The following is a 20,314-nucleotide window of genomic DNA, read 5'->3' as shown; positions in this document are numbered from 1 at the left end:
TTCTCGTCCCCGGGCCAGATCATCCTAAAAGATCACTAGATGTGTTTCTTCAACCACTAATATATGAGTTGCAACAACTATGGGCGCATGGTTTTGAGACATACGATGTTTCGCGCAAAGAAAACTTTCAGATGCGGGCAGTACTTATGTGGACAATAAGTGACTTTCCAGCATATGGTATGTTATCTGGATGGACAACACATGGGAAGCTATCATGTCCATATTGTCAAGATGACACAGATGCTTTCCAACTAAAGAACGGAAGGAAAACGTGTTGGTTTGACTGTCACAGACGATTTCTACCACCTGATCATCCATACCGCAGGAGTAAGACTTCGTTTACGAAGAACAAGCAGGTGTTTGATGGTCCACCTGAGGAAGTTAGTGGGAAAGATTTGTTGAAGCAGTTTAGGTATTTTGATGCAGAAAGGACGCCAGATGTAGGTGGACATGAAAACATTCGAGTCAATGCGGTTGGAGAGCTACATAACTGGCACAAAAAGAGTATTTTCTGGGATCTGCCATATTGGGAGAGTCATCTATTGCGGCATAATTTAGATGTCATGCATATTGAGAAGAACTTCTTCGATAATCTGATGAACACAGTCCTTAACATCCAAGGTAAAACGAAGGATAATTTGAAGTCAAGGTTGGATTTAGTCGATATTTGTGATCGTTCTGAACTTCACGTTGATGAGAACGGTACGGCCCCTTTTCCCATTTATCGGCTGGATGGTGCTAGAAAAGAAGAGTTCTTTGATTGGATTACAGATAAAGTGAAATTTCCTGACGGATATGCATCAAATTTGGGGAACTGCGTTGATAGAAGCGAAGGAAAGTTTACTGGCTTGAAGAGTCATGATTGTCATGTAATTATGCAGCGCCTCCTTCCGTTTGCTTTTTCAGCATTATTGCCACGTAATGTTCATGAAGCAATTGCAGGTATATTATATTTTTAAAATTTAATTTATTTTTATATTTAACAATTATGCTTATAAAAACTTAATACTTACGAAAATTATGTCTTTTATCTATGTAGGGATTAGTGTTTTCTTCCGCGACTTATGCAGCAGAGTAGTGACTGAAGAGGGTATTAATAATTTGAAGACAAACGCACCAGTCAGCATGTGCAACCTTGAGAAGATATTTCCTCCATCATTCTTTGATGTAATGGAACATCTTGCTATTCATCTCGCAAGAGAATTGGAACTTGGTGGTCCTGTGCAGTACAGATGGATGTATATTTTTGAGCGTTATATGCATCATCTGAAGAAGATGGTCAAAAATCAAAGCAGGGTGGAAGGATCTATAGTGGCACAGGTGATCAATGAAGAAACTGCAATCTTTGCTGAAAATTATTTTCCACCAGAAGTGCATACAAAACACCGAAGACCTGCTCGGCATGATGATAGAGGGGAGAGAGCAACATATCATGTTACTGTCCCAAGCATGTTCAAGGAAATAGGACGACTTAGTGGAAAATTCACGAAGCGGAGACTTACGGACACTGAGCACGCTCATTTGCAAACATATTTGCTCACCAACTGTGAAGATGTTCTACAATATGAGAGGTAAAAATATTTATTCATTTATTGTTAGATTAATATTCAATAAATTTATTTCATATTGATAATATTTTTGTATATAGTGTATATATGGCGGAGTTGCGTATGACTCACAGGCATGCAACAGAAGATGAGCTTCGACAACTTAGAGATAACGGATTTGCTGCGTGGCTTCGTAGTTATGTGAGTCATATATCATATTACCCTATGCAAATGATTAGTTTAAATTTAATATATATAAACTAATTAACTTTTCAATCATATATGTTTTTAATTTATAGGTGAATGATGGTTTGGCCAGAGGTCTTGTGTTCGATGATTGGATACGCGAATTTGTGCAGGGACCAAACTATGTGGTCAAATCATATCCTAAATTTTGTACGCGAGGATATGCATTCACAAGGAAAGGTCATTCTAAGACAACATATGATGCTGGTGTTTCATCTTCTTCTGGTGACGATGTCTACTACGGCAACATAAAAGAAATATTGGAAATCCAATTTCCTGGAATGGTTGGATTGCGTTGTGTAGTATTCTATTGTGATTGGTATGACACCACCCCAGATAGAGGAGTGAAGATTGATGCGTTTGGTGTTACATCAGTTCATTCGCGGCGGAAACTTCAATATTATGATCCCTTCATTCTTGGTTCGCAAGCTGATCAGGTATGTCAATCTATTCATAATTTTTTACCAATATAATTAATTAATGTTATATATTTTACTAATACTTGTATAATTGATATGTATAGGTGTGCTACATCAGTTACCCTCGGGTGACGTACAGAGACGATCCATGGGTTACTGTAACGCAAATCAACCCAAGAGGACGAGTGGATGGAACTTCTGATGATGATGAACCATTGCAACCAGAGTCTACCAGCAACGCCCAGGCAGTTGAAGATTTGGAAAATGTTCAACTCGTTGAGAATTTGACTGTGTTTGGACATGATGCTGTCGTACATTCAGAGCCGGAAGCCGAGGTTGGGGAGTTTGATGAAGATTCAGAAGATTCTGATTAGTTTTTTTTTTTTTTTTTTAATGGTCCGTCGGAAATCCCTCGCAATATACCGACGACATAGCGACGACAATGGGTTTCATTGAAAATTGGAAAGGTCGTCGGTATTTCGTCGGAAAATACCGACGACATATGTTTCTATAAAGTTTCAATCATAAAAATCTATAAATTTAGATGCCAAAACTATGAAAATAACACATAATAAGTGTTTAGTATAGTATTAGATCGCAACCGTTCTAATATAATAACTCATTAAAATATTTATGTATGCATATCATTGTTTTCATAACATCTCATCTTAACATTATATACTTATACAATCATATTTATATAAGCTTACACTACAAAAAATGTTATTGTGTAAATTCGTGTTATAAAACATTTTTATTGTTAAATCTTTATGCAAATACTATATATATTATCAAAGATTTGGATTTTGCATTTAGAAACTTGAAATCAACACCCTAAACACTAAGTCGTCGGAATTCCGTCGGAATATACCGACGGAATGTGTCCGTCGGAATATACTGACAGACACATTTCGTCGGAATTTAAATTTGCCCGGGAGAACCAAACCGCTTGAAAATTTTCGCGAATTGGCATTTGGTATATTTTAATTATACCGACGAAATACCGACGAACCCGTGTCCGTCGGAATCGTCTGATATAATAACCCTCCTCCTTCTTTCTTCGTTATCTCCGCATCTCTCTCTCTAAATTCCTCTCTCCACCGGCGATTCACCGGCGATTCCTCCCCCAAAACCGGCGATTCATCCCTCTACACCGGCGATTCCTCCCCCAAACCCTAAATCATGTAAGAATCATCCCAAACCTTCTTTAATCTCAATTGTTTAGGGTTTTGGATGTTAGATCTCGGAATTTAGGTTGTTTGATTGATAGTTTAGGATATATAAGTTAGGATTGTTGTTTGGATTGTTGTTTTATTTTTTTTTGGAACATTTTTGGATTTTTAAAAACGTTTTTTGATTTTTAAAAACGTTTTTTGATTTTTTAAAACGTTTTTTTTTTATTTTTAAAAACGTTTTTCAAGTTTCCAGTAATGAAATATATATAATAAAACGTTTTTAATTTTTTTAAATTTTAAATTTTTTTATATATATGTAAATCATGTATAATAAAAATTTTAAATTTTTTTATAATTTTTTATAAGTTTCCACTAATAAACTATGTATAATAAAACGTTTTTTTTTAGGGCCGAGGATGAAGCCCGCCCCGCAGCCCGTCTTCGACGTAGTTCGGTGAGCAGTTCCCGTGCATCGGGATCGTCTCATGACTCGGTTCCCGCATATATTCCCGCTCCAGCTCCCTCTGCCCCTCACGCTGCTGCTCAACAGGATCCAGGGGTCATGCCGGTTCATCTATTGGTTCAACAACCAGGTCGAGAGCATCTCCCGTTTCTCCAACCCAACCCACGACGAGGCCATAGCACTTGGTTAGTATTTTTTTTATTTGTACCGTTATATTTTTTCCTTTAATTAACTTGCTAACTTGTATTTTTTTTAACAGGTTCACCAAGTCGAAAAATGGCATTAGCCGGAGCATCAACCAGATGATGTACTCCATGCTCCGTTTTGGATATCCAAAGTGGAGTGTGATCCCTAACGACGAACGAGAGTTGTGGTTTCGTCAGTTTGCGGTATAGTAACTCTTCATTTTTTTAAAGTTTTTACATTTTTTTAAATATATTTACTTATTAAATTGTATTTGTTTTGTAGCAAGAGTTCAACTGGCACTCCGATCTTACGGAAACAGTCCGTAAGAAATTCAACGAGAAGGCCATGGACTCTTACACAAAGCAGATAAACGCGTGGAAGACAGTTTGGCAGAAGAACAAGAAGCCACGGTTCATCAACGGGACGGTGTGGGAGCAGTTGATAGGTCATTGGGAGAAGGAAGAAACTGCAGAGACGTCTTCTAGGAACTCCAGGAACCGGAAGAGCGATCGTGGCGGGAAAGGTATGTATGTGCACAACCTCGGCGCTTGCTCTATGTCTACTAAGGAGGATGAACTTGTAAGTTTTTTATTATTATTTATCTTTATATTTTTTAAATAAATATTTTATATATTTCTTGGCTAATAATGGCGGTTTTTTTAGATCGAAGCAAATGACGGTAATCCCGTTGATCGTCTCCAACTCATTAAGGTGGCTCACACTAACAAGACGACGGGTCAAATTCAGGACCCCGTGATCAAAGGTGTAGTTGATTTGGTGGAAGCTAAAATAGTTGCCCAATCTCAGCCTCTCTCTGATGATGGCGAATCCACAGGAGCTTCAACCAACCTGTCTCTATTGCAAATAAATGAGATGGTTGAAAAGGAAATTTTTTTTATTAATATATTTTTTTTATAATGTCGATTACTTACTTGTCCCTATTTACTTACTTTAAATATTTTTGTAGGCGGTTCCTAAAAGGAAAGGAGGCCGTTTAGTTGGGTTGGCCCGTCGTGCTTCTTCGTATCCGGCATCTTCTTCGCAAGCTCCGTATGCCGATCCCATGATTCTCGAGGAGCTACATGACAAAGATGAACGGATTGGGGCATTGGAGGAGCAGAAAACCACTATCCTTTCGGAGAATGCCACTATCCGTTCGGAGAATGCCACTATCCTTGCTGAGTTGGCATCCCAGAAGAAGTTCAACACCGAGATTATGCAGAAGCTAGATCGTTTGATGTCTTCGAGTTCATCTTAGTTTATTTCGGCTTTTTAAAACTTTCGGAATGTTTTTTTTTTCTATTTCGGTTTGTATGAATTTTCAACTTTATGAATGTTTTTTTCCTATTTTGGTTTTTATGAATTTAAATTTTATAATATTATTAGTTTTAAATTTCTGATTTTTTAAATTTATTAATATCGAAAAATATATAAAAATGCAAAATTAATTTTTTTAAAAAAATGGGTATATACCGACGAACATATATCCGTCGGAATTTACCGACGAACCCCATTTCCGTCGGAATATACCGACGAACGAGGTTCGTCGGTATATTCCGACGACCGTTGTCCGTCGGTAAATTCCGACGCCTAAAGTTCGTCGGAATACACCGAGGAACACTCTACGTCGGAATTGTCCGAGAAACGTTCTCCGTCGGTACGTAGTTTTTCCGATGAACTCTGGTCTCGTGTATCCGTATCGTAATATCGTCGGAAGTTCGTCAGAATGACGTTTCTCGGTATTCGTCAGAAAGTCGTCGGAAGTTCTGACGAAATTCCGACGAATTTTTTTTTTCCGACGAAACGATACCGACGGACGGGTTCGTCGGAAATTCGTCGGAATCGGTCTATTCCGACGATTTCCGCCATCAGAATCTCCCTGTTTTCTTCTAGTGAAATTGTCAGAGAAAACTTTGAGTGTGGAGAACTCTAAGATTAGTGCCATGCAAAGTGCCGACCGAAACATGGTGGCCTCTGCAACAAGGGTATAAAGCCCTATTTGACTTGATTTGACACTAAAACGTATATGAACCGCTTTGAATCCACCAAAACTTATCGAAGAGACAAGGTGAATCTTCGATAACACGTGATTTTATGTTTTTAAGCTTATAAAGATATAAATTTACTGTCTCATTTTATCAGATAACACGTGATTTTATGTTTTTCTTATTATGTACTGTAAATTGTGTTTACATACTTGCTTTCTGCCGTCGGGAAAAAAATTTGGTTGTTTTCTGAAAGTTAGAATCTTTTTTTTTGGGTCAAGTCTAAAAGTCAGAATCTTATATATGACACAATTTATGGAATGGAATATATTTTGGTAAATGTAAATAAATAGAATAACTGTATTATTGGGTGGATTAAGTAGCCTTTTGTTGTTAAAAGAGTGGGCTTTCTATTTGGGTCCACAGAAAAATGAAAAAAAAAATAGAATTATCATAGCCAGGTTTCGATCCTGGGACCTGTGGGTTATGGGCCCACCACGCTTCCGCTGCGCCACTCTGATATTTTTGTTCAATCTTTATCGTTAGTGAACTTTAGTTTTATCAAAACTCCATTCAACAGGAAGTTCAGATCACTGAAGTTTGCATGCTACCTATAATGGAGGTTTTATCAGTTTACAGGAGCTATGCAACCACCTTCGTCAGAGAAGGAAAAAAAGAAGAGCGTGAAGCTGTGACTGAAAGTGATTGTCTTCAAGCTATGCAACTCCTCGTCCTCAAGATCCTAATGCGTACTATAATGGGCGGTTACAGTTTCTATAGCAACGGCAGGTAGCTCAAGGACACCAACAAATTTCAAGATTGTATGTTCTTCACACCATATTTTCTTACTACTCCAATGCAGTCAGAGATCAACACCAGCTTCTTCTACCAATGTCTTGGACAATGGACTAAGTATGAGTTTTGGAGTTAATGTTTAATTTCCTATGAACATATTGTTTCACTGAATGAAACTTAATCAACTTTATAGTTTATATAAAAAACAAAGTGGATTTGGTATATGACAGTGGTCAAACTTATAAACGATCATCGACATGTTCACAACAATTCTGAGTTGAGAAAAAAAAAACAAGAGAACCGGTGAATTAAAATAAATTTGATCATATTGATATAAAACTATTATCCAAATAATAATAAAAAAGTAGTAATGATCATCTATATAACGAATCATGGTAAATTTTCCTGACATCTTTAAGCTAAGACAATAGTTAGATTCTGTTTTCCTATTTTCTGATTACAAAGAGATTGAATCAGACTTTAAGCTCTCCAAGGATCTCCAGATAATCATTGTCCTTGTGAAAAATGGGTCTCTCTCACATTCTCCTGCACGGCCTAACAAGACAAATCAAACATGAATCTCAACAGAGAATAAACATAAAAGCTTTTGGATAAAAAAATCATCAGTATGGTTTTTACCTGAAGAAGTTCTGTCATGTTGCCTCGTCCATAACTCGGCGTAGGTTTTGGCATATGGACTGGATGCACAGGGTGTATCGCCTGCAACGGCTCGATAGACAGAGCCTGCTCCTCCGACTCGGTATGGACTTGACCTTTCTCCATCACTTGTGTAAATAGCGTCTCAAATGGTTTGCCGTTACTAGCTCCACTCACTCGAGACTCGGTCTCGGTCCGCATATGACCGTGGTGGACCGGAGGCAAAAGAGGCTTAGGCTGAATAGGGACAGGAACCAAGGCTCTAGCACCACGCTTCTCATGTAACCTCGATTTGCGACCTCCTTGAGCTGCTGATCTACGATGATCCACAAGGTCATTATTGTTTCTTCTGATCATTGGAACGTGAGGAGCAACGTCGTTGTCAGCCGATAGAGGATGGAAGTGACCAGGCTTGAACACCACACCTCTAAGCATGGCGTCTGTACCGCCAACCTTAACTGAAAGCAAGAAGCCATCTTCAAAGCTTGCCTCGATCACGCCAGTAACATGTTGTCCGACCATAGCTTCATCCTGGTGCTGCTGAGTCCTGCTAAACCCTGGAGGAGAACGGTTGTTGTTGGAGTCATCAAGCTTGAAGTGTTTCCTCGGGCGACCTCGTTTCCGTTTGGCCAAGGGATCTCCGGAGGTAGTGTGGTTGTTCTGCTCATGACTTTCCTTGTCCATATCTCTTACCTATTAAACAAGATGAAGTGCAAGTGAGAATCATCACAACTCACACATAAACAACACTAGGCGTATATTATCAGTCAGAGTAGAAGGAATTTATATATACACAAAACAAATTAAAATGCTTCTAACCAAATGTTACCACAAGGAACAAAAAAAGATGTTCAAAATTGTGAAGTACCATTGAAATAGCAAACACCAAAGACTGGGAACTGAATTGTTACTAATTACTATAGACATTGATTTATGAAGATGAGATCCACTACTAAATCCAATTCTCTTCATGGAAGAACATGCAAATCATGTTTAATTAGTCCCTAAATCTGGGACTCATAAGTACAAAGTTATCTCAAAATCAGACCTTAAACAGAAATTAACAGTAGCCCTAAAAATCGCAACAAGTAAATAATAATTTTCATCTATTGGATTTTATTAAAAACAATCGAGTGAAAAGACATGTCGCAGAGTATTATTAGCAAAGAGAGAAAAAAAAAAAAAAAGGACTCATGAGAAGACAGCTTTACAGTTTCCCGTCACAGAAATAAAACCAAACCTGCGATTATTTCGGCTCCGTTTCCTTAGATTTCTTCTTTGTGGCATTAACAAGGACGAGTCAAAAACGGCAAATGAAAATAAAAGGAAACATTTGAAGAGGAAAAAGAGGGACCCTTCAGAAAAGATTTGTGGTATTTAGTGCAAACTGCAAACCCTCTTCTCTCTTGCAGTAAACTAAATTAATTGGTTTGGGGCTTTTTAGAATTATTATATCTTTGCTTAGATATTACTTACTTTTTATTTTGTTTCTTGTTCTTTACAAATCACGTTCTTCTTTTTGGGAGGTCACGTGAATTCAACTCTCATATATTGGAAACTTGGGCCGAACATTAAGCCCAATTAATTGATAGTAAAAAAATATTTAAGCCCAATCTTTAAGAGTTGCGGTTATTTTAAATATTTGATTAAGACATTTTTGACTTTTGATTACATGTTACACACTTTGTTACACACTTTTGTTGTAGACCAACGACAGATTGTGGACAATTTTACCTTTAATGAAAATGACATTTGTGGATGGGTGATTTGTGGACGAGTGATGCGTGGTTGGATGATTTGTAGATGAGTGATGTTAATGTGTTTATAGTAGATAATGTGGACAAACTATTTGTTTTGATTTTATAAAACTATACAACAATACGTGAACATGGACTCATGTTACTAAAATTACACCATAAAACGTGGACAAGAACTCTGTTATCTCCAATACAACCAATACAAACACTTGGCTTATTCAGCTCAATTGATAAATTATCTGCAATTAAACTTCAATCAAAATGAGAAAGAGATGATATTGTGAGTATGATCGGAGAGAAAAATCGAAGAAGCGTTTACCTTTTGTCGGAGAGTAATAGATCTTGTATGTCAGAGATTTCTGATCTAAGGAATGTGCGCTTTGTCATGATGTGGACGGATGTAATTTTGATTAGAGTTGAATTTAGATTCCGAGATAATGAATGGAATCGAATGAATATTGTCAATGTCCACAACTAGTTTATAATTCTGTTAAGATGTTTATGTCCATATCTAATTTATAATTCTGTTATCCACGTTTTGGTATCTACGTCCACATTTTGTTTACATATTAATATATATAATATATATATAAACATGGATCTCAAAAGATAGAGAATTTTATATATAGTTTATTATGACAATTATTTTTGTTTAATATATTTTAGAATTTGAGATAAAAGTAAATAAATACATAAAGTAGAATAAAAAAAATAATAAAATGAAATAAGAAGAAGAGAGAGATTCTCTCTAGTTTATGGTTATAAAAGTTTTTTTGACAAACAAAAAAAATATATTTATAGTGTAATTTGAACGTGGAAAAGTGGTTTTATAAATAAAAAATTCTATTTTAAAACACCGAACAACGATCAATAAACTTGATCAAATGAAGCTTACTTTTCGCATGTTCTAGTCTCTTTCCCTCATTCGTTTGTATATCCATCAGAAGTCACTTTTATATTCTGATTTTTAAATTTTCGTGACATTTCATAAACAATCGTCTCTTGAGCATATAACTTCAAGAAAGATATGGTAAATACAACAACCGAAAGTTTTATCATCATTTCACAAGTCAAATATCACACACCTTCAACCAAAACGAAAAACCAACTTCCAAATGATCACACACACCGCATACAATTATTCGCATATATATAGTAACATAGAGAATTATCAAACGATCCACTTAGAAACCGTGGATCTTGATCTGTTCCTTCTTAGCAATCCCAGTCTGAACCAGAAAATGAGAAACTTTCTTCCTCTGATCACCCTGTAGCTGAATGATCTTCCCAAGCTCCTTGTCCTGCACCACGTTCCCGTTGCAGCAGAAGTCTTTCTTCAGATCCTTGAGAATCTTCTCGTAGCTGTACGCTTTCTTCAGACCTTGAACAGTCGTCAAGCTCTTTTTCCCATTCCTCTGCTGGATCCTGACGTGGATGTACTCTTTGGTCCCTGGTGCATCTGATTCTTGAGCTTCTGCGAATGGGTCGAATGCTGATGGAACTTGGATGTCTAGCTCAACCATGTAATAAACTTGGTTACTTTGTAACGGAAGGTGTTCGGTTCTCTCTGCAGAAATGGATCATAATTAGCTGATTAGATGGTAAACAAATCAAGAACTGAACAGACTTCAATAAAAACATTAGACGAGAACATACCTTGAAGACGATCGAAGTCTTTTGAGTTTAGTTTTTCAATTGATGGAGATGAAAGGAGAGTATAGGTGTGTACTTATAGGGGTTTTCTTTTTTTCTTTTACCAATTAAACTTTCTTTTGAGGTGGTTAAATCTTAGCCGCAGATTTATGACTCACTGGACACGTGTATGGATAAGTTCTATTCGGTGACCAAGTTGTACAGAATATAATAATTGCTGAGAGAGGCATAGAATAATTGCTTGTTGCTTCATCGCTTACAATAAACGCGCAACTCTCTGGGGCCCATTAAGAGCGCCCATTTGATAAGAAAGAAATATTAAAAAAATGGTAGCGTGTAGTGTGAGCCACAAGTGGGTGGGTCCTATATCGACAATCGCTAAGAAGATTCGCGACGTCAGTGATTTTATCAAATTTTTCCCATTTTTTTAATGTAAACGGAGAGCTCGAACTCGATATCGGGTGGTTGTTGTCAGACACAAGACACTGTCTGATTGCAAATTGTTCGATGTATTTATTAGTAAAATGAGCACGATTTTTTTTCAAACGGTTTTACATATAGTGGAAACGACAAAATATTCCACTAGCCAACGGTGGAATTTATGCAAAGGGGAGCACAAATATACTTCTTTTTTTGCTGACATCATGCTTCTTAGGCTGTACCTTATGTACTAATGTGTAAATGGACATAAGAAAATATAATAAACCAATATGAACCTCTATTTGCCATGATTCATGTGACTATGCTGAGTGAGTCACTGATTTGAGATGGAGTTAAATGAATATTATAAAGGCTACGGCTTACTACTTTTTAGTGGACGAGGTACCAAAGCATCGTTTTTTTTTTGTTCAAAACCAAAGCCTCGCTAACGTTCTATAAATCTCGTCAATAGTTCTTCAATGTTTTTCTTCATATTTTGAAAGTCTTTTATTTCTGTTTTGGGCTAATGATGAACATTATCGACATTTCTTTACGTTACAATCCCATTATCCAAACACTAGCCAAGTTAATGAGGTGGATTCTATCGAAGCTCTTGGCAATGATAGCTTTCACTCCCTAATTAATAAATGTTAAAATCTCCCAATATTACATGGACGATATAACAGCTAGCTGAAAAATAACAGAAGCGTTTTGGATATTTGTGAAATTGATAACAATCTTATGCATGCTTGCTCTTTTGAGCCTTACAGGCTTGCAGCCAATGAATCCCTCTGCACCAGCTAGTATGATCGTGTCCTGTCCAGCGATTTGTATATTGAGACTAACATAACAATAGCGTTGAATTATATACAAACCAGTGTATTAACTTCTACCAAAAAATGCATCGCTTCCCTATAGAAGCAAGATCAATGTTAACTAATGTTTGCCATAACTAAGAAAAGTTTCTGTAGCTTTAAAATGTGAATGGGCATATTTGAAGCCGATATCAACTTCGCTTAAAATGTCCAGCACAAGAAAAATACCGCAGATACCAAACCATAATACAAAGACCAAATCTCAAATCCGACAAAACTATAAAAGGTGAGAAAAAGATGAAGCAGAGTAAACTATGTCCAACACTAAGAAAGACGAGGACGACTGTTAGAACATCTCCAACACTAAATTTGTAAGAGAGTAGAATTTTGAAATAAAAATAATAAAAAGAAAACAGGTTTTGAAATGAAAAACAAGAAATTTATGAAATATCCTCTGAAACTTCTTAGGTAATTTGTCAATTTGTAACTGATTCTATTTAAAATAAAAATTTAATTATTTAATGAACATATATGTAACTAATCATGATTTATGCTCTACACACACTTTTTCAGATAATGAGCGTTGGAAGTGTTCTTAGCAGTTGTAAAAAAAAAAAAGCTAAGGTGTTCTTATTAGCAGCATAAACTCTAAATCCCCACTCCAAAAAATCGTTCGTTGCTTGTATCATCTTTGTGCACAATCACTTCAATGAAACAGAAGTTTTCTCAGTATTGGGCCCTGGCATCAATGAACCTCGAAAATGGGCTCAATCAATAGGCCTTACCAATGGGCCCCATCAGAGAGAGGGACGGTTCTGTGATAAACACATAATGTCATATGACTCACAGATGGGCTCTTAGAAAAAAATTCAACGGTCAAGGATCCTGAACCATTTTTACCCCAAAAAAATAATCAACAGTAAAAAAATTATTAAAAAAGGCAACGAATCAAAGTCACGTGAAGAGGTGTGAAAACCAAAAAAAAAAAAAAAAAAAAAAAACTCCCGCTCAAGATGACCTTTGAAAACCCTAATGAGACGCATCTTTCCCTCTCATCTCATTTCACACACTCTCCCTTTCCCGCCCCTACAAATTCATCATCACCCTTAACCCTATCTTCTTCCATCACTCAATCTCTCATCTCTCTTGATCGATCCTCCACAACCGAGAGAGACCATGAAAGACATCTCTAAATCTCCGGCGAGAAGAAACAACGACGGATTCCACCGCTACTTAAAACCAGGGGCACTCGCTCAGATCCGAAACTCGAGAATCAACTCCAGATCCGCCTCTCTCCTATCTCTCTCCCCATCGCCTCTTCCGATCGATCCCCCGTCCCCTTCCGCGGCGAACAATCTGACGGTGGATCAGGTGCCGCATCTCCTGAGGAAGATCTACGGTCCGTACAGTTACCAGAGGAAGAAACTGGGGGCTGCTAGACCGATGACGATGATGATGATGGTGAATCTGAACAATCCTATTATTGAATCGAGCGGCGGTAGCGGCAGTGATGTAATTGCTCATTGAAATTAAAAACTTTGTATAATTAATTATAATTCCTATTTGTGTAAGGGCGCTTGTGTTACAATTGGGGGAATAATGTTTGATACTCCGTTAAAGACTTTATTATATATATAAAGACATCATCTCTTTATCATTTAATTTAACTCTGGTGTGGGAAAAATGGAAGATCTTAATGGTTTTGGATCTTAACCCTAGTTGTTATTGATGATTAGTTAATATACTCAATTGAGTTTAATTATGCAAAGATTAATCATATTAGCCCTAAATAGATCGCATATGTTTATCTGGAGTTTCCTGTCTCGGCTATATTGGCTTATATTCAGTTCTCTGTTTTCCATAGCCTTAGGCCTTATTTGATTAATAGCCTTAGGCCTTATTTGATTAATAGCCATGTTTGTCTATGAGTTTTGCCTTTTGCTGTTGTTGAAAGGTCTAAATAGATCTCATTTGGTTAGTTCGAATGGGTAGTTTATGCTTCTCTGTTTGTTGCCTTAAGAATGATAAATTTAATGGTTTTTATGTAACCCTAGATGATCTAGTTGTTATGGAAGATTAATCAATACTCATGGAGTTAAATTATACAGATGTTAATTTTATGCCTATAGAGGTTTCAACATATTTATCTCAAGTTTCCTGTCTTGTTGACATAGGCTATATTCATTTCTCTCTGATTTCCTTGGTCTGAATCTTTTAAATGCTACTATATGTTTGAGTGTTTTGTTATTTGCTTTGATGATTAGACAATGTTTGTGTATATGTTTCCCTTTTGTTGTTGTTAAAAGGTCTGAATAAGTCTCATTTGCTTAGAGAGCATATGGAACTACGGTCTACGGATCTTGGTTAAAAGTTTGCCTATATGGTTTCTTGGCTTGTTTGAATAGGTAGTAATGCGTCTTGATACGTTGCCTTCAGCTATTGGCTCGGATCATATGGTTGAACTTGAATCTAGATCTAGCTGCAGCACGTCAGTCGTCACCTTCTGATTATGCAATTGGTACTTCTGATACAGCACTTGTTTCATGGCAACAATCTTTGACTCGTCAAAGGACTGAAGAAAGAAATTATAGAATAAGATGATGACGAGGGAAATAAAGGTGTTGTTAATCATGAACCTGATGGTGATAACCTTGAATAGACCAAGACTGTGTAGGAATCCCGATGCAGCTTTTAGATCTAACTGGTTGGCACAAATATTAAATGAACAAGTACTTGCGGTATATTTGATTTGAGGTTGATGCACATTGTTGTATCATAAGTACACATGCTCAAAAGTCTATAAATAACTCTTCCACTTTCGCTTCTTCAAAGCATTCCATCTCTTTCAGTGCTAATGCCTTAATCTTTTCTACTTTTTCATTATGGCCACATTCTTCTCCTTAACTTTTCAAAACCCCCGGAATTTTCTCACAATGTGACTGTAACATTTTTCAATTTATCTGTTTCATCCCTATTCACAGATTTCTTTCACGTCTCCATATTAATTTATAAAACAACAGTGAGAGTCTTGAGAGAGTAATGATTTTTCCTATGAACGACTACATCGTCGTTATATAATGCGATGATATCTTCACTTCCATAATTACGTACGGCGTACGCGTAACAGTCTAAACATAAAGGTTATATGAACTACTATTTGGTCATTCTTGTGGGACCAAAAAATCCTTATGGGTTCAGAGATTTGTACAAATCAATATACTTTACGAATGTACGATCAGAAGACCATTCTCAAATTAAAATTGTGATTTCTCTCGTTTAAATTATAACTAGATTTTGATCCGCACGACCGTGCGGGTTTTCTTTAATATTAAAATATTTTAGGTTATGCAATATTTGTTTGGCGTCAAATATGATAATAAATTAATATAATTTGGCGTTATATATTATCTAATTTTATAATAATATTTGTTTGGCGTATAATATTACTACTATAAATTTTGTATTTTTGTAAAAAAATTTATTTTGAAAATATTATTATGTAACAATACTGATTTACATAAATTTTGTTTTATTTATAAATTTGAAATATATGTGAAAATTAAATTAATTTGAACCTACATAATAGAGAATTTAGTGTATAGTGATTAATTAAATCAATTTAATATAGATACTTAAATAATAAACCGAATTGGTTTTTAATTAAAGTGAATACACATACATTAATAATAGCAGACTAAAATCTTGTATATACGATATAAATTAAGATTAAATGTTTCATCGATGGAGGGAAATGTAAATTAATTGTATTACATGGTAAAAGCATTTAAAGGTATGGCTTTCAAGTAATATAAATTAAAAAAAATAACATATGAAATAAGTCATAATTTATGCGCTAAATAGATAGAATATTTTATTTTTAAATTAGAATAGAAATGAATATTTCTTTTTAAAAACATCTTTTAAAATATTTATTAAATTTAATTTTGAAAATTAATTCAATTTAAAATTATTATTTTCATTAAAATATTATTAAAAGTATTTTATATAATTATTAATATTTGTTTTCAATCAAAACTAAACTAAAATTTAGTTTCTAATTATACTTTATGATAATTAAAATTTTAAATAACTAATTTTGAAAATACATTTTAAAAAGATTCTAAAAGATATTTGAAAGATTTTGTTAGACATTTATTTAAGATATTTATTATTATTTCAAATAATATGAAGATATTAAAAGATATTATAATTATGTTAAGTAAAATTTAATAAATTTTTGGTCCAAATATAAAAATCACACATGAAAGAAGTCATGATTTTTAGTTTAATAGTATAGATTAGAGATTAAATGTAACATGACTTTCTAGTAATAGGTCCATTAGGTTCATTTTTTAAAAATCACATATGAATCAAAGTTATGACTTCTGTTTTAATATATAAGATGAAATGGACACGTTTAATATCATATTAAGAGTTTGTCGAGAATGTAGTTGTAAAAAGACAATTGCCAACACATTATAAGAAAATGTAACAACGCCAATAGTCTTTTTATTTTAAATCAAGTATACAAAAATAATCCAAAACAATGATTCATATGCCGCCCGCCAACGCCAAGACGAAGCCAGATGTCTATTTCTCTCACTCCCAGCAACCACCGCACTAGCCTACACTCTATTACTTCTTCCACTACAAAATTTTCGGCGACACTTCTAGAGAAAAGTAAAAATACAACTAATATAAAAATTACTATTTTGTTATCGTTATGTTCTTATTTACCTTCTATTTATGTAAATAAAAACGTTGAATCCGCTAAGATATTTCTAACCTCCTTTAAAAACATTAATTTTTATGAAAAGGTTAGTCGATCATCAGTCCACCTCTAAAGCGAACTAATATTTCTACAAGCCATTGAGCCAGAGATGCTGAGAAAACTTTAATCTAATACATATTCACATTTGTTATGGTTTTCTTGTCTTCTCATTACAAATGGAAATTACATTTTTTCACGCGGTTTCCAAAGGCGAATAATCATATGAAAGGGAGATAAACCTTTTCTTTTTGGTTTTGGAGATGAAAATTAAGAGAAAGAAACCTTTTTGTATCTTATATGATTTGTTCTTATTTGTCATGTGACCACACACACACACACATATCTACATATATTTGTAGCACCGTTTCTTAGTTTTCTCCCCCCTCCCCTCCAAAAAGAAGAAGAGCATTTGGTTTTGAGATCCAACCAGAGATGAGAGACAACAACACAAGAGAAGGAGAGATAACTTCAAAGCAGCAACCACAAGTTCCTATGTCTTTGAAGTTCGTAGATACATGTCTGAGGCTAAGTGTGGTTCCCCTAAGTGTTGCAACCATCTGGTTAACTGTCAGTAACCACCAATCCAACCCTGACTACGGAAATTTAGACTACAACTCCATCATGGGTCTCAAGTATACTCTTTAATTTCTTTCAGCTTTGGAACGAGAATTGTATAATTATTTATTTGTGTACTATATGATTTGCTATTTGAAGGTATATGGTTGGTGTTAGTGCTGTGTGTGCGATTTATGCTCTGCTCTCTACTATTTCTTCATGGATTGCATGTTTAGTGTCCAAAGCTTGGCTCTTCTTTGTCCCTGACCAGGTTTTAATCTAACTTATTTGAATTTTTTTTCCTTCTCCGACATAATCCAGTTTATAATATATTTTAGTAATTGTGTGTGTGTGAGTGTGTGTGAAGGTTTTAGCTTATTTGATGACAACATCAGTAGCAGGAGCAACAGAGATAGTGTATTTACTCAACAAAGGAGATAAACCAGTGACATGGAGTGAAGTGTGTTCTTCTTACCCACACTTTTGCTCAAAACTCACTATTGCTTTGGGGCTTCATGTCTTTGTTCTCTTCGCTTTCTTATTTCTCTCTGTCATTTCTGCTTATAGAGCTTTTAGTCTCTTTGACCCTCCTTGTGATCCTCAAACCAATAATAATGCTTAACTACTCAGTATTCTATCATATTTGCAGCTTTGGAGTCAGTTTTATCTCAATGATGCGGAGATTTTGGTGTTTTAAATTTGTTGCTAAATTAATATGATTTGTATATGTCAAGAAATCTAATAATGTATGAAGTTTATTTTGTCTTCTCTTAGGTCAATCGACCAATATATATACGTTTTAAACCTAATTTGCAACATAAAAGGAAAACTAAAACAACAAAAGTATAGACGGACAATATACAATATACGGAGATATATATATATATATATATATATATATATTTTTAAATTACTCCTTTCGTGTTGCAGTGTAAAGAAAAAAATGCTCAATTTGGAGAAGAACTCTTTATTTTCCCCAATTGTTTTAGTAAATATATCGATCGGCTAGTTGGTTGTGCATAGAAATATGTTGAGTTGCAATCGTATGTTATCTCGTCTCGGATCAAATGGTAATTGTATTCGACGTGACTAGTAGCCAAGTGTATAGCGGAGTTACTCTCGCAATGCAGATGAATACGAGTCGTGTGCTTAATTCCAAAAGAAGGAAGAAAAATTCTCAAAACAGATAAGTTCATGAACCGTGAAAGACATTTCTCGATACTCAGCCTCCACATTTGAAAAAGAAAATTCAAACCAATGAGTGAGAAGGCCATCAAACTTTTTTTGTATCTTTGCAATGGATGACCTGATAAGATTGCGATCTATTTATCAATGTTCGATGAAGGTGAACGGGAGGATAACAATAGAGTTGGTGTCATCATCCATTATGCTCGATCCACACGTTATAAATTCCGGTGTGAAACGTCAAACGGATAAAGAGAAAAGTTGAGAGGAGAGAATGTAGTGAGAATCCGAAGTGTATCAAGCCATTTTAGATGATGTGAGCGCCAAGAAAACATTCACGGTCCACGTAGCTCCAACTATGCTCCACATACATACAAAAATACGATAATTATATTTTCATGCAGCTCCTAGAATTTTTTTTGATAAATAAGTGTTATTCACACATAATACTTTGATCGATATATTTATTAAAATGTAAATTAGATTTGTAAAGTTTAAGCTACATATATCTACTTTGTAGCTTTAATGAGAATCGAAGTGTAGGAAACAATAAAAAGAACAAATCAAATAAATAATTAAAAATAGTGATAAACTAATATGCTAAAATAAGGAAAATGTCTAAGTGTACCACGATACCCATTGCCCATCCATAAATAATTTGTTAGCAGGCACAAAATGAAAATATAAACCTCCGAATCCACATATCGTAAAACCTTTCAGATACAGTATATCCACACACCACTAGTTATAAAAGTAAGAAGATCGATCATAAAATCTAGATTGAGTCATCGGTCAAGAGAGATTAGGGTTTATTCTTTAATTTGGTGCATATCAACAATGAAGACAAGCTTCAGTCATTAAGATGTCCTTAACGCCGTAAATGATCCGAGTTCTTAATTAGTGGTTGTTACTAGCTCTGAACATTTTATCTGTTAAATTTGATTCGATTTGATTCGAAAATTTTGAATATCCGTAAAATTTCGAAGCAAAGCAAATACTAAAAATTAATATCAGTTAAATCGAGGCAAATCACAAATATTAAAATTTTAGGAAACAAATATCCGCTCCGATCCGACAATATATAAATACATGTATATCTTGATTATATTTTAAGCTTTAAATGTATAAAATTATTATTCTGACATATGATTCGACAAATTTTATTCATATTATTACTTATATAAAAAGTATTACATAAAAAAAAAGAGAAAATTTTAATGATAATTATAATTTTTTTCTTAAGTTTTTGTTATTATAATTGTCAACTAAGTGTAAGAAATTTACAAAATATGTAGATTCATTACTTCTTTTAATTTTTATTTTATATATCATGCAAAACAAATATTTTGCAAAACAAATTTATATAGAATTTTTAATATTTTGTATTAATCAAAACGAATAAGATATTCGTAAATATCTATTTATTTTCTAGATTTTTTTTTATTTTATATCTGTATTTTTCCGAAGTAAAACCAAAAAAAATTATATATGTGTAATATATGAAACAAATCACAAACATCTTTAAAAATTCAGATATTCAATTCGGGTCCAGTACTACCGCTAGAAAAAAAAAACAGAAAAGATGTCATTCGCACGTTTTCCATACTGGCTGTCAGTGTGATGAAGTGGATGGAAAAGAGCCCCTCTTTCCCTATCTGCCGTGCCAAAGCTCTTGACGAAACTGT

The 20,314-nt window shown here is 34.7% G+C and overlaps 4 protein-coding genes across 5 annotated transcripts; 2 read left to right on the top strand and 2 right to left on the bottom strand.

Annotated features, from left to right (window-relative positions):
• Positions 1 to 7,120: 7,120 nt before the first annotated feature.
• LOC106351076 lies at positions 7,121 to 8,943 on the bottom strand. 2 transcript variants are annotated; one of them, XM_013790896.3, is made up of 3 exons: positions 8,714 to 8,943; positions 7,456 to 8,166; positions 7,121 to 7,371 (listed from the first exon to the last, which is right to left on the bottom strand). In XM_013790896.3, exons 2-3 carry the CDS (start codon positions 8,155 to 8,157, stop codon positions 7,324 to 7,326), a joined length of 750 nt encoding a protein of 249 aa, XP_013646350.1. In that variant the 5' UTR covers positions 8,158 to 8,166; positions 8,714 to 8,943; the 3' UTR covers positions 7,121 to 7,323. The 2 variants fall into 2 exon arrangements, with proteins under 2 accessions (XP_013646350.1, XP_022554615.1); XM_022698894.2 differs by lacking the exon at positions 8,714 to 8,943 and adding an exon at positions 8,522 to 8,639.
• Positions 8,944 to 10,265: 1,322 nt separating this feature from the next.
• Positions 10,266 to 11,118, bottom strand: LOC106346004 (protein translation factor SUI1 homolog). Its single transcript, XM_013785241.3, has 2 exons — positions 10,887 to 11,118; positions 10,266 to 10,797 (listed from the first exon to the last, which is right to left on the bottom strand). Exon 2 carries the CDS (start codon positions 10,751 to 10,753, stop codon positions 10,415 to 10,417), a length of 339 nt encoding a protein of 112 aa, XP_013640695.1. The 5' UTR covers positions 10,754 to 10,797; positions 10,887 to 11,118; the 3' UTR covers positions 10,266 to 10,414.
• Positions 11,119 to 13,159: 2,041 nt separating this feature from the next.
• Positions 13,160 to 13,780, top strand: BNAC03G71660D. The gene has a single exon (XM_013790895.3). The coding sequence runs from the start codon at positions 13,295 to 13,297 to the stop codon at positions 13,643 to 13,645; it is 351 nt and encodes a 116-aa protein (XP_013646349.1). The 5' UTR covers positions 13,160 to 13,294; the 3' UTR covers positions 13,646 to 13,780.
• A 3,455-nt stretch (positions 13,781 to 17,235) lies between these two features.
• On the top strand, positions 17,236 to 18,211 carry LOC106346001 (CASP-like protein 2D1). Its single transcript, XM_013785239.3, has 3 exons — positions 17,236 to 17,521; positions 17,604 to 17,715; positions 17,812 to 18,211. Exons 1-3 carry the CDS (start codon positions 17,322 to 17,324, stop codon positions 18,064 to 18,066), a joined length of 567 nt encoding a protein of 188 aa, XP_013640693.1. The 5' UTR covers positions 17,236 to 17,321; the 3' UTR covers positions 18,067 to 18,211.
• Positions 18,212 to 20,314: the final 2,103 nt, after the last annotated feature.

This window comes from Brassica napus, chromosome C3 (genome assembly GCF_020379485.1).
Source record: "Brassica napus cultivar Da-Ae chromosome C3, Da-Ae, whole genome shotgun sequence".
Taxonomy (NCBI): domain Eukaryota; kingdom Viridiplantae; phylum Streptophyta; class Magnoliopsida; order Brassicales; family Brassicaceae; genus Brassica; species Brassica napus.
The sequence above is the reverse complement of the archived record's forward strand: the minus strand, read 5'-3'. Positions and strand labels throughout refer to the sequence as shown.

Bases quoted from the DNA above. Each gene is read 5' to 3' on its own strand.
- LOC106351076 (XM_013790896.3), bottom strand. From the start codon at position 8,157: ATGGACAAGGAAAGTCATGAGCAGAACAACCACACTACCTCCGGAGAT. The intron at 7,372-7,455 runs GTAAAAACCATA...TTGTCTTGTTAG, and splicing joins ACATGACAGAACTTCTTCAG to GCCGTGCAGGAGAATGTGAG.
- BNAC03G71660D (XM_013790895.3), top strand. From the start codon at position 13,295: ATGAAAGACATCTCTAAATCTCCGGCGAGAAGAAACAACGACGGATTC.
- LOC106346004 (XM_013785241.3), bottom strand. From the start codon at position 10,753: ATGGTTGAGCTAGACATCCAAGTTCCATCAGCATTCGACCCATTCGCA.
- LOC106346001 (XM_013785239.3), top strand. From the start codon at position 17,322: ATGAGAGACAACAACACAAGAGAAGGAGAGATAACTTCAAAGCAGCAA. The intron at 17,522-17,603 runs GTATACTCTTTA...TGCTATTTGAAG, and splicing joins AACTCCATCATGGGTCTCAA to GTATATGGTTGGTGTTAGTG. The intron at 17,716-17,811 runs GTTTTAATCTAA...GTGTGTGTGAAG, and splicing joins TCTTCTTTGTCCCTGACCAG to GTTTTAGCTTATTTGATGAC.